The following is a 14,570-nucleotide window of genomic DNA, read 5'->3' as shown; positions in this document are numbered from 1 at the left end:
AGAAACAACCAATCAGAGCTCAGGGAGAAGTCGGAAGAGATCGATCTTTTCGCTAATTATCCATCTCATATTACACTGCCAAAACTTTTCATAAAAGTCACATATTGCAGATTTAATAGAATGCCCCTTTGTCCATTTTGAACAGTAGTTAACTCCACATGTTTTGTCTCATGTAATATCTATACCCAGAGAACACAAGAAGTTATGCACTATAAAATAACTGCAAGTAAAGACAATTTTGAACAGAAATAAATTACGCAGCACATCTGTGACCACTGGCTTTTCCACACCTACTTGACACAGAATGCACATGTACAGACAAAAAGCTACAATTACATCTCAGAAAATAAGAAGCTGATAGCAACGGCAGCAGCTGTGTCACCGTCATTGCCTCTGGTCCCACCGTGGAAGAGCTGCACTTGCAGAAGATCACAAACAGAACAAGCAGCCTCGCATGTGGCATTTGTCTGATTTGCAGAGTTACTCTTAAGAATGCTCCGGCTTGTTGCTAGCAGTAATTCTTCAAATAAGCAGCAGTTTGTTCTCAGAGTCTAATGAAACAGTTTAGCTGATGGAAGGAGCCCCATGCCGAGAGGGATTCTGCCAGTGGGCTCCATTGTACAGCTCTTTATCACCCTTTAAGAGGCTTTTATTTTGATTTAGACGTTAATGATCATTTATCTGTTTGCTCTCACAAGAATATTGGCTGGAAACAATAACGTTGGAGTTAGGCTTTTTTTTTCCTTCTTCTTTTTTTTTTTTTGAAGTTAAATATTTATGCCTGCTGGAAGGGCTCAGGTAGAACTAAAGGTGTGCATGTTGTTAGAAAGAAAAGTCCTTTATATTGTTCCACCAATTTAAAGAACAAGATGCCAGAGAAAGTGCTGCAGGGGCTGAAATTCTCAGCATGTACGGCCCGTTGAGAAAACCCTCTTCCATCTGTTGCTGCACACTGACTAAGAGAAGACTGCTAAACCTTTCCCTAAAAAGAAAATGTTGCTATTTTTCATGTAGCAAAAAGCAGACTGTAGGAACAGCGTGACAGCTTATAGTGCTGGTGTGCACCTTCTCTTACGTTACCAACAACAGTGTGTCTGAACAGCTCCAGTCTGGTTTACAGACACTGTACCTGTATAAATGCAACCCTGGTCAAAATCACACCTGACTGAATTTGTGCTGTTAACCATCAATCAGAGTTTTGAATCTGATAATATCTCTCATTATGTTCTCCAGCAGAGATTATAATCAGTTCGTTACCATTCCCTTAGTACCTTTTGCACTTCGACTGGTCACAAATGCCGCTGCCAAGGCTATTACCAGACTTCCTCCTGCCGAGGATATTCTGCCCTTCAATAACTTTATTAGCGTCCTGTTAAACACCGCATTGATTTTAATCCCCTCCTTCTTACTTTCTAGTCTCCCCATAATGTTACACTTCCACATCTGTTGTGTATTGACACACTGATATTCCCTCACAGATTCTGAGATCCACATCGTCTACTTCCTTTGATTTACCACATTACTCGCGATGCTAACACTGACTTAACACTGAGCAACCATTCCTAGGAAGTCTCTCCCACAACCAAGTTAAAATTTATTAAGAAACAGTTTCTGTATTTTCTTACGAAGCTTAATTTTTTATATATATATATATATAATGTGTTTTTGCTTTTAATAGCCATTTCCTGCATATTGTGATTTGGTACTAGAGTTGTTGTCCTTGAGCATGCTTTTATTTGTTTAAAACCATTGTTTTAATACTCAAGGTTCTTCTAATGTGACAATCTCATACCTGGTTATAATTAGAATGCCTTGCCGATAACCTTTTATAAATTGCTTTTAAAGCAATTTGCAGAAAAACAAAGACACAGTCCAAACATTGAAACATAAAAGATGTGGACACATTGTCTCGTCTTCTGTTTTTGCACTAAACTATGCGCGTCTAATTATTGTTTTGCTGCCGTCTTCTAAAAAGTACCTGAAAAAAAAAAAAAAAAAAAAAAATCGACCAAAACCATAATTGTAGTTTGCATACCGTCAGACATCCCATGAGACTTTGCTCGAAAGGTCGCTGGAAGGCCCGGGGATCTCCACACCAGTCGAGCAGCTCCGTGGCAGCCGAGTGGAAGTTGGCCGGGTTCTGTAAGTGCTGTGCAAACACAACATAGACCCATTAGAAGTGAAAAGAATAAGTGTTATTTCTTTCCTCACGTTTAGTACAAATTGAAGAAAAAAAACCCCACTGAAAACCTAATCGTTCTGCAGCCTCCAACCTGCCTTGATTTACCGTCTTGTGTTTCTGCACAACCCTGTGAGGACCTTGACTCTTTCCAATCTACGCCCACTTGGAGCTCTGCTGCATTGTGGGAAGAAGATCACACCCATATCAACAATGATGCCAGTGTTTCTTGTTAATCTCTCTTGGCAACACCCATCCCTCGCCTCCATGACCCGCACAGCAAACGAAGCGTTCCCTCCAATCTTCTCTCTCCCTCTCTCTCGCTCTTTGCCTTATTCATTGCCGGTTTGCAGAGTGTAACACACCAGAGGTCCACTGCCTGACTTGGCTGCGCACAAAGAAAACAACCTTGGTCCTGGCAGCTATGTGTGCAGGCTCAATGTGAGCCGTTGGTGTGTTGTCTAATCTCTTTCACTCTCTGTCTGCCTCTCTCGCTTGTTCACTGAGGCCTGAAACAGTCGAGTCTTTTCTTCTCACTGTTCGAGGGCTTCTGAGGCTAGCAGGACACAATAAGCGGTTTTTAAAATTGAGCTCCCTTTCTTCACTCCTCAGAAGGTTAATAGCTCTGAAACGGCGCGGAGCTGCGGCTTGCTCAGTTGGCGAGACTGGAGCCCACTTGAAAGCTTTTATTATTCCTATCTGGAGCTAAAGCATCTTGTTTTGTGTTTTCCTGCAGAGGAGGTAAAACTATTGTTCTTAGAGGGCAGCGGAGGTGAGTGTTTTCTGAAAGGGCAGCTATTTGACGACAAAAAAGGACCTTCCCTGCAAACATGACGGGGATGCCTATAGAAAAACCCCTCTTTAGTGATATCATGGGCTTCAAGAGAGACCTTGGAAGAGTTGGGTTCGGACTCTCGAAAGTGTTTGACTGATAGCAAGACAAGAACGGCGAGTGAGAGAGAGAGAGAGCGGGAGATGCTCTTGTTGATTAAGAGCGAGAGGAGAAGAGCCTCTTCTGGATGAGTGATATCATCTGGCATTACTTCTGCCTGATGGGAGGCGTATAAGCCTCCAGCATGAGGAAAATCAGACCTTGCACAGCAGGGGCTGTTTGTCTTGATCTGAGCCCAGCTCCGCCTGATGCAGCGGTCACCAATGACAACCTCAGCTCTGGTATGAGAGGGGGGAAGAAGATGATGTAAAGAAATATCTCTTCTGAGCTGGTGAGGGTGGGGCGTTTCACAGTTGTTCCTGTAGTTAATGCCGCTCAGGGGTCGAATAAGGATAAGAACGGGGACTGCAATGACCACCGGCGGCGACTGCAGCGCCAAGGGAGCCAAACAACTGACAGAGTGCCCTCTGTGAAATGATTTACCTTCTCTTCACGCAGCTTTACATTACACTTTCTACCTGGCTACCTGCAATAAAGCACACCGCTCAGCTATGTGCCAGATTTCCCCAAACCAAAGAAACACCCTTCTGGCAGCTCAACGCTCAGTGACTAACCCTTTCAAGTTGGCTTTACTACGACTTATTTTACAGCATGAGCTGGCGTGTGTAGAAACTCCACTGGAGTTCTGACTTTCATTAACTTAATCAAAGCAGCAACAAAAAAAAAATGACATAGGTGACTTGATTTTAGGAAATTAATTTGAAATCGCTGACAGTTTCAATGAATCTGCAAACCACTTGGAAATGTATTCTTACAAACCACAAAACATGACTTGTTTTGACAGGACAACGATTAGTCATGAGCTCCACAAATCTGGCGTTTATGGAAGAGTGGCAATAAAAGCCAGCGTTAACTGAAAGCCATGTAAGAAGTCACATTTGCCGTTTGCCACAACCCGTGTAGGAGACAAAGACAAACATGTGGAGGAATACGTTCTGGTCACAAGGCAGCAAAATTAAATCTGCATGCGATGGAAAGTTAATCTACAATGCCGTCATCTTAGACACGCCGCACCCATGAAAAACATTATTTTGGCAGCATCATGGTGTGGAAATGATTTTATTCAGCTGTGTTCAGAGCTGGTGGGAGGATGAGTGGACTGTAGAAAACCTTGCAGAGGCAGCAAAACACTAACAACCAAAGTTCACTTTCCAGCACCACAGCAACCCAGAGCGACAATGAAATAAATACCTTAGATCAAAGCAAACTCGTGTGCTAAAACGGCCCAGTCAAAGCCTAGACCTTAATCTAATTTGTTGCATGTTTCAAAAACTAGCTGAAATTCTTTTTCCCCTTATAATTGATTAAAAATAATGCTGTGTACTGTAACAATCATTAACTGGAGCACATAAAAAAAAAAGTTTATTGTCTTTATTAGCATTTAACATGTGACAACAACATATTAGCTGAAGCGCTTTCAGCTTCAAAGTACAATTGTGTGATGATGATGATAAATTACTGCATCATTTATTCAAAACTGCTCCCAAGCTAATTTGACAGAGCTCAAGTTATCTTTGTCCTCACAATTTTACAACTATACACTACTGCTTAAAGGGTATGAATACTTTTGGACCAACTCAGGCAATCAGTTAATTCTGCTCAGCAGAAACACGGAAGGAGAGATGTGTCGTCTCCTAATCTCAAAATGAAAGCGCTATTTTACTCTATTACTATCCTCTTCATTTATTTTTATTTTATTTTATTATTATGACAAGACAAGGCATCATTTAGATGTTGCAAGATATAAAGGCTCACACCCACGTATCATAAACAAATATGCCATCAGCCAGCCAGTAAGTCAAGCAGCCCATGAGCTCTACAGACCATTAATCACACGCAGAGGCGGACGCCCTGGGATATGTTAGTGTCTGTGAGAAGTCTTCTGAAAGCTGACAGTCAGGGAAGCATTTAGGCAAAACGGCAGCAAGGGCTGGCATACGTCAGGAGCTGGCAGCATGATGTCAGAGAACACAGAACGAGGAGAGACGAACTCCGAGTCCGCTATGCAGCTTTGAAGTCTGCTCTTGTGTTCATAGGCAGCTTGCCTCCCTCTGTGGCCCTCTGCAACATGATCTGTATGACTGAACCTGGGGGCCCAGACACACTGATGCCTAAATAAGGTGCTGAAAGGAGAAAGTAAGGCTGGGATTTCTTCTTTTTTTTTTTGTCTTTGCCCACTTGGAGTCCGTTTTCAAAGAGCAGTAAAGAAAAAAGAAAAAAGGAAAAGCAGGAGTTTCACTTTATGCCCAAAAAAAAAAAAAAAAAAAGGAAAAGCAGGAGTTTCACTTTATGCCCACCTGTTTGATGCACTGCAGCCTGTCGTTGGTCTGCTGGATATGCCGGTCCATTGATGGTAACGTGTTCATCTTGACGTCTCTACCGGGACTCCATTAAAAGTTTTTTTGTGTGTGTGTGTTTTACTCTGCAAAAAGAAAACAAAATAGGAGATGTACATCTGTTAGAACGGTCAGGACCATTGTGTATGGAGTTTTAAGCCTGCGAGGTTCAAAGAGCTTTTCAGGCATTTGAACAGAAAACCTGAGCAGGTAGAAGAATGAACCCACAGAACCATTTTCTCCATAATCGTTTACTAGACCTGTAAAACCTTGAAATCAAATTCCACATGTTTCCATAGTTTTCCTGAATGCACAGGAGCCACGGGTCACCATGATATTCTTTTCGGATCAGTGAGATGCAACAATCTGGGCCCCGTATCCTACAACTCCAACCATCTCACAGTGGAGGATTGAGTCGGATTAATAGGTATCGTGCTGGTTCACCGATGAGGCCTCCATCCCCTCACCATCCCTCTGTGTTTATCTCTGTCAGCGTTGGTCCTTCCCACATTCCTTCACACAAAAGACCAACTGAGGAACCACAGGTGGGGGGTGGGGATGTGTGCGGGGGCAGGGCTCCAGAAAGCTGCTCGGCACTGATAAAGGGTCCCCCAAGATTCCCCACCGAGTGAAACCAACATAACAGAGGCAAGGCGCTCGGTCGGGGAGTTTTCATTTCAGTCTGGAGTGCTTATCTTTGATTGACTGCTGCATAAATGCACAGCATTTAACTTAGACACACACATTTAAGAGCATGCGAACTCAAAAAAGCTTGAATTCTTTACTTTGATAAAAGCAAAAAAAAAGAAAAAAGGTGGAAAACTTCAAAGGAGCACTTTGAGAATGACACTGTATTGCTAATCCTCTCTGGTTTAAGCATTACCAGGGTGGAATTACCTGGAGTGCACTTAAACACACAGCTTGCATGAATAAAGAGAAATTCTGGAGGAAAGAATTTGTCAAAAGACCTTATTTATTCTTATCGGCTTCTGCTGAGTGGTGTTTATAAAAACAGTCAAAACCGCCTTCCTCTGGGTCTAACTGCACAAATCATAACCATAACATCGGGCGGCCTTGTCCTGCCGAGCTGCTGTGCCTCCCAGTGTCCAGCAGATGTCTCCCTCTCCTGCTGCTAACCACCGCCTCCCTCTTTCATACTTTCCACCTGCAGCAAGTCGTCCAGAAAGGGCTCCTTTAAAGCCTTTGACAAGTGCTACAAATCCCATTCAGCAGCAGACGGCTCTGCCTGCCGCTAACAGAGCACGCTCCAGCCCGGCGCTGGCCATCTGACCTTGTGGCTATTGATTAACTGGTTCTCCTGCAGCTCCACACCCGGCCGTCCCAACACAGTGAAAAGCAAAGATGTCACGCCTCTTTTATGTTTCTCTGTCTGGGTTTATTTTACACAGTGGTCTCCACCTCTGATGGGAAACATGCACCACCTTTGTTAGTCAATGAAAAGACAGGCCCTTAGGTTCTGAAAGGAAAAGGCAAGTGAGGTTGAAACAGCTGAGCAGGCATCGTAACCGAGATGAGAATCCACCTGACAGGTCCTTTAGTGGCTGTTGCACGAGCTCTGCGCCCCTGTTCAAAACGGTGTCGTGTGACCAATTAGGTTTCCCTGCAAATAGAGCTGAACTCCTTCTGCTTCCACCATTTTTCAGAAAATATACACATGGCTGTAAAAAAGCTACAAATTTAGCATTTGTACAGATTTGTCTCCCACTGTAGTTTGACAACAAAGACAACCAGAGGACAGTGTTCTGCTTATGCTTTTTCCGCACTGAGGGTTTCAGATCCACATTTAAGTTTAGACATCCAAGATAATAAAAGTATATACAAAATGCAGTTTTTAAGCAATCGCATTTATTTAATTTTTTAAAATAATAAAAATCAGCAATTGGCTGCAATCTGGAGGATTTTTGGTCCACTCTTCTTTGGATAATTCCTTTTAATTCAGCAAAGCTGGAAAGTTTTTGAGTGTGGCTGGGCTGTTTCAGCTCATCTAATAGCATCTCAGTTAAGCATAGACTTTGACTAGACCACTTAAAAACTTTCATTTTGTTATGAAATTGAACTGATTTCTCAAAAAAAGAACCTGAATCATAGCTAATTCATAATTTAACAAGGGGTGGGGGTGATTTTTTTCACATAAGACAAGGCTGGTATGAACAGCTTATCTCCCCTTAACAAATGAAATCACAATTTTTCTAATAGTACCTTTAACATTAAAAATTGTTACATGAAATGATGTGTGACAAAAAGCCAACCGGAAGAAATCAGCTACAGATATTAAAGTTATTATTACAAATTAGACATTTTACCACCACTTTATAGAGGTGCAAAACAAACAAACAAACAAACAAACAAACAAAACAAGAATTACACATTCAGTCATGAAGCGCACATTACAACCTCCTCTTTAAACAACTGAGGGAGGATGCAGCTGTGTATCAGAGAAGGGTAACAAGCCACATGCAACGCCAACATCCGAGGAAGCGTCTGTCTCCTCCTCTTGCCGTCTTTCTTTGCTACCCTCCCTTCGCTGCGTGTCTTCGTTTTCTGAGCAAAACAAGCTGGGGAAGCGGTGTGGGGAATGCGTGCTCTGAAACAAAAGCACAGCAATACGAAAGGCGCTGGAGTATGGAAGCAAGGGGGAGAGCAAGAAGGGCTGGGCTTGACGAGGAGGAGAGGCAGAGGGAAAAACACAAAGAGCGTGTTGGAATTATCTTGTCGTTACACGTCCGCACACACTTTACTGTACGATCACTCGCAGCATGAGCGAGTTCTCATTTCAGACAAATGACTACCACATTAGTCAGGTGCAATGTGCCGCGTGAAAGCGATCAGTCACTGAGGGTTACATGGAAGTGTCCATGCTGGCGGTCCTGACAGATGTCAGTACTAGCAGAATTGGATATCGGTAGATATCAGGTTGATATCACATGTTGCCATGGCAGCATAAATTAAAAAAATAATAATAATTAATTGTTAGTTTGTAAAATTCAGTTTTTCGGTGGAGCTGTGCAACACAGGCTGCTCTCCCTCTATCACATAAAACAATGATTGAGAGTCAGACTTGCTTGCTAAAGCTGTAATTGTTAGCTCGTATTTATTTTGAATAAATCTTGTTGAAGAAACACGAATCTCTTGTTAAGTGTAGCACATTACATGTACCTGTATGCAAAAAGAAGATAAATCTGTAGTTGTAAACCTGTAAATGAAGTATGCTTTAGTTCTTCTTTAGCTGAGTTATATTAAGTGAAACATGTTCTATGTTTTACTGTATTGTTCGATTTCCAGTGCTATGTATACTTATGTGAATATTTATTGAATCTCTGACTGATAATGAAACATAAAGTAACTTTATTATTCATTTAGATATTTATTTTAATCATAGTAGAATCAGGTAATCCTGGTAGTAAAAACTAAGAGAATTTCATTTGAAGTACATTTTCTGGACTTTATCATTTTTTTAACATACTCCATCCACATTGATCAAAAACAGAAAGAAATTCTGTGCTAAGCTATAAATTAAATTAAATTAAATTAAATTAAATTAAAACTATCCGCTAATGAGTAAAAATGTCTTTTTTTATGTTATGAGGAACTGTGGTTGGCATTAATATCAAAATATCTGTTTTGGACGTCCACTGCAGTCGTCCTCTCGGTGTCATTCTTGGAAGGACAATTACTTTTTACAAGTATCAACAACAAGCCGTTTTGCCAGCAGCAACACTCTGAGGACACTTTGCTGCCATGTTTATCCATTTCTAAAATAGCTTGATTGATGGAAAACTGTCCTATTTCATTTTCTTTTTGACTGCTTTTCAAAGGTTGCTTCAAACATTCATATCCCTTGCCTGTTTGGTTTATGCATCATTCAACATCTTTATCAGCATAAGGACACTTATAGAAGTGTGCAAATATTTTAAAAAAGAAATTAATGACTTTATTTCATGGGATTAGTCCAAGGTTAAAATGCCGTCATTGTAAAGCAATAAAAAATAATAAAAAAAGAAAACAGTCCTATTACCAACTAAACATCCTGGAGAAACATGCAAGTTTCAAGGTGAGCCTTAAGGGAATATTTTTCTTAAAGTTGTTGATGACATTTTTTAAGGTTTAGGGTTGAATGGATTTCAAAAAGGCCTTGAGAAGGAAGAACATTCAATAGGTAAAGAGATTCGCTACTCCGGATGGCACCTTCTTCTAAAAAAAGAAAATGAGTAAAGGCATATTAGGGAAGGTGCTGCTGCTCTCTCTTCTCAAGCTCTGGTGATTGAGAGACTAAAGTGCAGAGGACACCGACGCGGAATATAAAAAAGCAATCGCTGTGAAGTTTGGCGTGATATCAACTTCATTAAGGAGAGGAGGAAACTATTCCTCCTGCTCCCTTGACAGAGAAGAAAATCCTCCTCTCCTTTTCAGGACCACACCTCCTCCCCCCCACCCCTGAAGCCCCTGGCCTCTCTACCTCTCTGTGTGCTTTATGCTCTTCTCCTCTGTAGCCCTCAGACATCATTAGAGCCACCCAGCATGCCACTTCCCTAACACCACCTTCCATTTTCTGTTCGATCATTTTCCTCTCCTCATCCCTCATATCTCAACACTCCTGCCACTCTCGCACCCCCTCCTCCCTTCCTCCTTTTAGCTCTCCTCCTCCTCCTCCTCCTCCTCCTTCTTCCCGTGGCCCCAAGTGGGAGCTGCCATAACAGGAGGTGGAATGGATTCATTTGCTCTAATGTGGTTTGGGCTGCAGCGTGGCACGGCGCAGAGCGACACTTTATCCCAGCGCACAGGGCTTCTCTCCCTCACCGTCTGCAGTTCATGTGTTTTCAAACAGGCCAATCAACACCACTCAGCTGCACTGGCCTCTATCTCTCATTCCCTCCCACATACACTGCTCTAAGTATGTCTGCAAAAAGCCACCAGCCATCTCTCCCTCTCTTACACACACACACACTATTATCTCTAATGGCAAACTCTCATAGCCAGGCAGTCCCCCTTTGCTGTCTTCATTTCCCCGCCGTCCAGTCTGGCCTGTAGACAGCTGCTGGTTCTTCGTCGCCTCCAAACCGGCCTCCACCGTCACATCTCTGCCCGTTTGCCTTGTTCCTGCTTATTTTTCTTGACTCTGTTAATCCTCTCCTCCACTTAATCTCTCTTGCTCTTCTTTTCCCTCTCAGCAAAGCCAACTATTAGTCATATTGCCCCCACTGGGCTTTATAAAACTCAGCCCTCTGCACACCCTCACAACCACTTGGCTCTATAAAAATGTGAAATGACTTGTCCCACGGGTGGAAAAAAATAAAACTCCAAATAGTCCCGTTTGTTTATCTTCTGTTTTAATGTGACAACTACGGGAGCAGCGGGCAGCTATGTGACACCCAACACTGCAATGCAAACAGCTGTGATGTGGAGACACACGAGCCGCTCTGTTTCTGCCTATAAATACGGACCTTCAGTTGTGGACTATTTCAGGTATGCGCCACGAGATCCTCCCCCTGAGAACTGATGATTACTTCACCGCTGAACGCGCGAGATCAGAAAGTGAAAGCAGAAAAGTTCAGCTGATTCTGCATGAGATTTGAAACACTGTACAGAGTTGAACTTCGCCACAGCAGCAACAAGCGCAATGCAAGGACCGCTGTCAACTAATACAAGGTTGCTTTGAAGATAATATGGACTGTATTTTTAAATTTGAAACAAAAAAAAAGAAAAGATAATGGCGGTGTTGACATTCTAACCTGCTATTTGCATCTTATTTTAGCAAGTAGCAAGGTTAGCAAAGCTAGCATTACAAAACTTTCCAAAAAGGCTGCCTGCATTTCCAGATCACGCATGTAATAACTCAAAGCAACTTTACTGCATGTTCAGTTTGTTCTTCCTGTTGGCTACTGAAAGTTGTGCTCTTTCTTACACCCTTAAGGAACTACACACATGCCTAAACTTGCTAAATTAAAAATAGTTAACTGAGTCCTTTTTTAAGTGTAACGGTGTCCACACCGAATAGTGTTGACAGAGTCACCTAGCGGTGTTTAAGGCTCGATTTGAAGATTTTTGAGTCTTCGACTCACCGGTCAGCGCCACCAGATGACGTCTCTGTGTATCTTTAGAGTTTATGCATAATATCACAGATGAATGTACTGCGACAGGTAAGCTGGATCAAGAGATACTTTTTGCTTGTGAACTGCAAACTGGGATGCTGGATGACACGAAATCTCACAAAGCGAAGCTTTCAACAAGAGCGATGCTTTCAAACCTAAATATTCACAAAAAAATGTATCAAAAATCCATTTTTATCTAAATGAGCCTCCAATTAAACTCAGCCCAAATAGATAGTGGAAGGCACCAAAAACTCAACAACTGGACAACAGCGTGGATCTCCCGCCCTTCATGAGAAATTCTTCATTTAAGGTATTAGAATACCAAAACAAAAGCGTTATTACAAGACCAGCATAACATACGACAGTTTCATTCTTAAACAGAGGCTCTTATTGTTTCTATAAACATCTCAAGGGCAGTAAGGTGCTAATGAGACACTTGGAACTGTTTCATCATAGTCAATACGGTTCCGGTTAACCCAGTAAACGAACACTACAAAAGGTTTCATCAGAAAGAAGAATCAGCATATAGAGTACGAACTGTAGCTGTGGATTGGTTGTAGAATAGGAACCGTCTTCCGCTGGGGGTTTAATCTCGAGCACGTTGAAGTGCTGAAATACCCTTGGGCAGAGTACTAACCTCCAATTGCCTCAGATGTGTGAGAGTAAAATTCTCTGCACATATAAAGTGCAAACATGTATTATAAGTGCTCTATGAGTGAGTGTGTAGATGGCAAACTCTTTGCAGTAGCGAGATAAAGTAAAAGAAAAAGAAAAACAGTGTTACATAAACGTGGAGTATTCAGCTGGAGCTGCAGGTTTTTCTCTACCTTGAGGAAATCCTTCACAGCTGCTGTCTTAGATCAGCGCAAGATAAAAAATCGTATCTACATCAAATGCAGTTCTGGGGTGTTGTTTGTAGTCTCCTTCAGCGGATCGTGTTTTTTTTTTTGTTGTTGTTTTTTGGCGTTCTTCTGTGGACTAACAGGGAGGGGTCTTCTGTTTACTGATGAGATCGAAAATCAGGTCATCTGCGAGCAGCAAAAAGCTCGCGCATCACATGATGAATGAATGAACTCCTTATTCCACACAACGTTCCAGTTGCCGAGGACTATAAATACCAGCTGCGGAAGATTGAATGTCCTGACTGCCACATGCAATTTTCCAGTGTCACGAAAGACAAGATTGTATCACTCGTGATGCTCAAGACATCGTAGTACGTGTGTAAGGAGAGAGCTCAGAATGTGCATATTTTAAGTCGCTGAACCAGGTCTGCCGAGGAAAAAGCCCAGAACGGCGAACCGCCTCGGCGGACCGCACAAGGTTTATTAAGTGTAATCGCATCAGTCTTCTGTGATTTTAGAGTAAATGTAAGAAGATTTGACAGTATATCAGAGGAGAGGAGCATGATTGACAGGGCAGTCCGACAGGCTCGTGTAAAGCTAACCTTACGGGCCCGGCTCCAGCAGAGCTGTTAGCTCACACACCGCCCCCTGTGGCTGCTGAATGGGTAAACTGACAAATTCCATGTCCTTCGGTTTCAGCACTGACAAACTGCTGACCCACATGCAATTAAACAACATCCACCGAGGGGCGAATGCAACACACCGGACGTACGGCAGCAAATGAGTGGTCTTCTGTGAGAGGACAGAGTGATGAAGTGTGTGCAGCAAAGAGAAACAGAGAGACAGGGGCAGAGAGTGAGACTTACAAAGACCGAGTGTGATTCAATCTGCTCACCAAGCCATGAAATGGTATTGGTGTCATTAGGGAGAGCAAAAATATATCTGTGCCAGCCTGCCCTCCACTCTCCTTGCCTGAGACACTAAAAGCACAAACCTTAAATAGAAAAAAAAAAAAAAAACAGTAACCGGTTCAACCTTTCTGCACTTGGTGGGACTAAACAGTCTGCACTGCAGCTGAGGTTTTATTGGATGAATCTTATCATCAGCTCTTAGTCATTTCCAATTAGAAGCAATGCTGAAAACACTGGGAAAAAAAACTGCAAACAAAAACAAAAAAAAAAAACTGCCTTTTCCTGAAAGTCTGGCAGCAAAGTAATTATTAGGCGGCTCAAGGACTGTTTTCAAAAATAACGCTTTTTCAGGCTTAAATGTGATAAAATAAAAAAACAACATGACCTTAAGCTTTCAGCTATCACAAACCTGATCAACAAAAGTAATTTAATCACACTGATGAAGACAGTGAACGTCTTGTGACTTGACAACTCAGCAGTACAAAGCATCAAGAATACACGATTTAAAAAAGTCAAATCAACACTTAGTTTGAGAACTAAATGTCAATGAAACAACTTCTAGTGCTTTCATCTGATAGCAGACAGATTTGATCATTTTGTTCCAATCTTAAAGAGGAGAAATAAAACACCTGCACACCAGTTTGTTTAATTATTCTTCCTGTACACAAACACGGGGACACCAGTTGGACGGTTTTATTGGTAGGTCAGTTGTTGATTGGATCACAGCTATCTCAGGAGCTGCACTGAATACAGGGTTCATGCGTATTGGTCAGGCAGAAACTTTTGCAGATTGCGAAGGATGCATGTGAATATTTAAACAATGAGAGCAAACAATGTGCAAGTCAACAGGTAGATAAGAATAGGCAGGGGGTTTGTTGTTTCTAGAGTTCATTTTCCATTAAAAACAAAGTAGTTATTTAGCCACTATATTCGAATCTAGACATACTTTTTTTTCACAAGTTTCATAAAATGTATATATTTAGAGTAGCTGTGGGTATCTGAGCTATTTCTACAGGTATGCCACTGGGGAATATGATGATTATTTTGTCCTCCCTCTGCTCTTTTCTCCTGTTACTCCCCATTTCTAAATTATGTGCAAGTACTGTGTCAATTAACTCTCTCTGTTCTTCCCATAGAAGGTGTGCCAGGTCTAGTTTTTTTTCTCTATTTAGCTATGTCTCTTCCTGGAACTGACAGAGCCCCTGTTATTATTAACACTGCGTGTACACTGTTTTTGTTT

General features: G+C 42.0%; 1 protein-coding gene across 5 annotated transcripts in view; it reads right to left on the bottom strand.

The window, feature by feature from the left end:
• The window catches only part of zmiz1a (zinc finger, MIZ-type containing 1a), a 123,629-nt gene that overhangs the window by 33,972 nt on the left and 75,087 nt on the right, over positions 1-14,570 (bottom strand). For all 5 annotated transcript variants that reach the window (XM_016667753.1, XM_016667742.1, XM_016667751.1 and 2 more), the window contains 2 exons: positions 5,429-5,553; positions 2,036-2,149 (listed from right to left, as the gene is read on the bottom strand). In XM_016667753.1, coding sequence (XP_016523239.1) covers positions 2,036-2,149; positions 5,429-5,497 — 183 coding nt within the window. In that variant the 5' untranslated portion in view covers positions 5,498-5,553. The remainder of the gene's footprint in view (positions 1-2,035; positions 2,150-5,428; positions 5,554-14,570) is intronic.

This window comes from Poecilia formosa, unplaced genomic scaffold, assembly GCF_000485575.1.
Source record: "Poecilia formosa unplaced genomic scaffold, Poecilia_formosa-5.1.2 Scaffold12, whole genome shotgun sequence".
NCBI classification, from domain to species: Eukaryota; Metazoa; Chordata; class Actinopteri; order Cyprinodontiformes; family Poeciliidae; genus Poecilia; species Poecilia formosa.
This window is presented reverse-complemented; position numbering and strand designations above follow the sequence as displayed.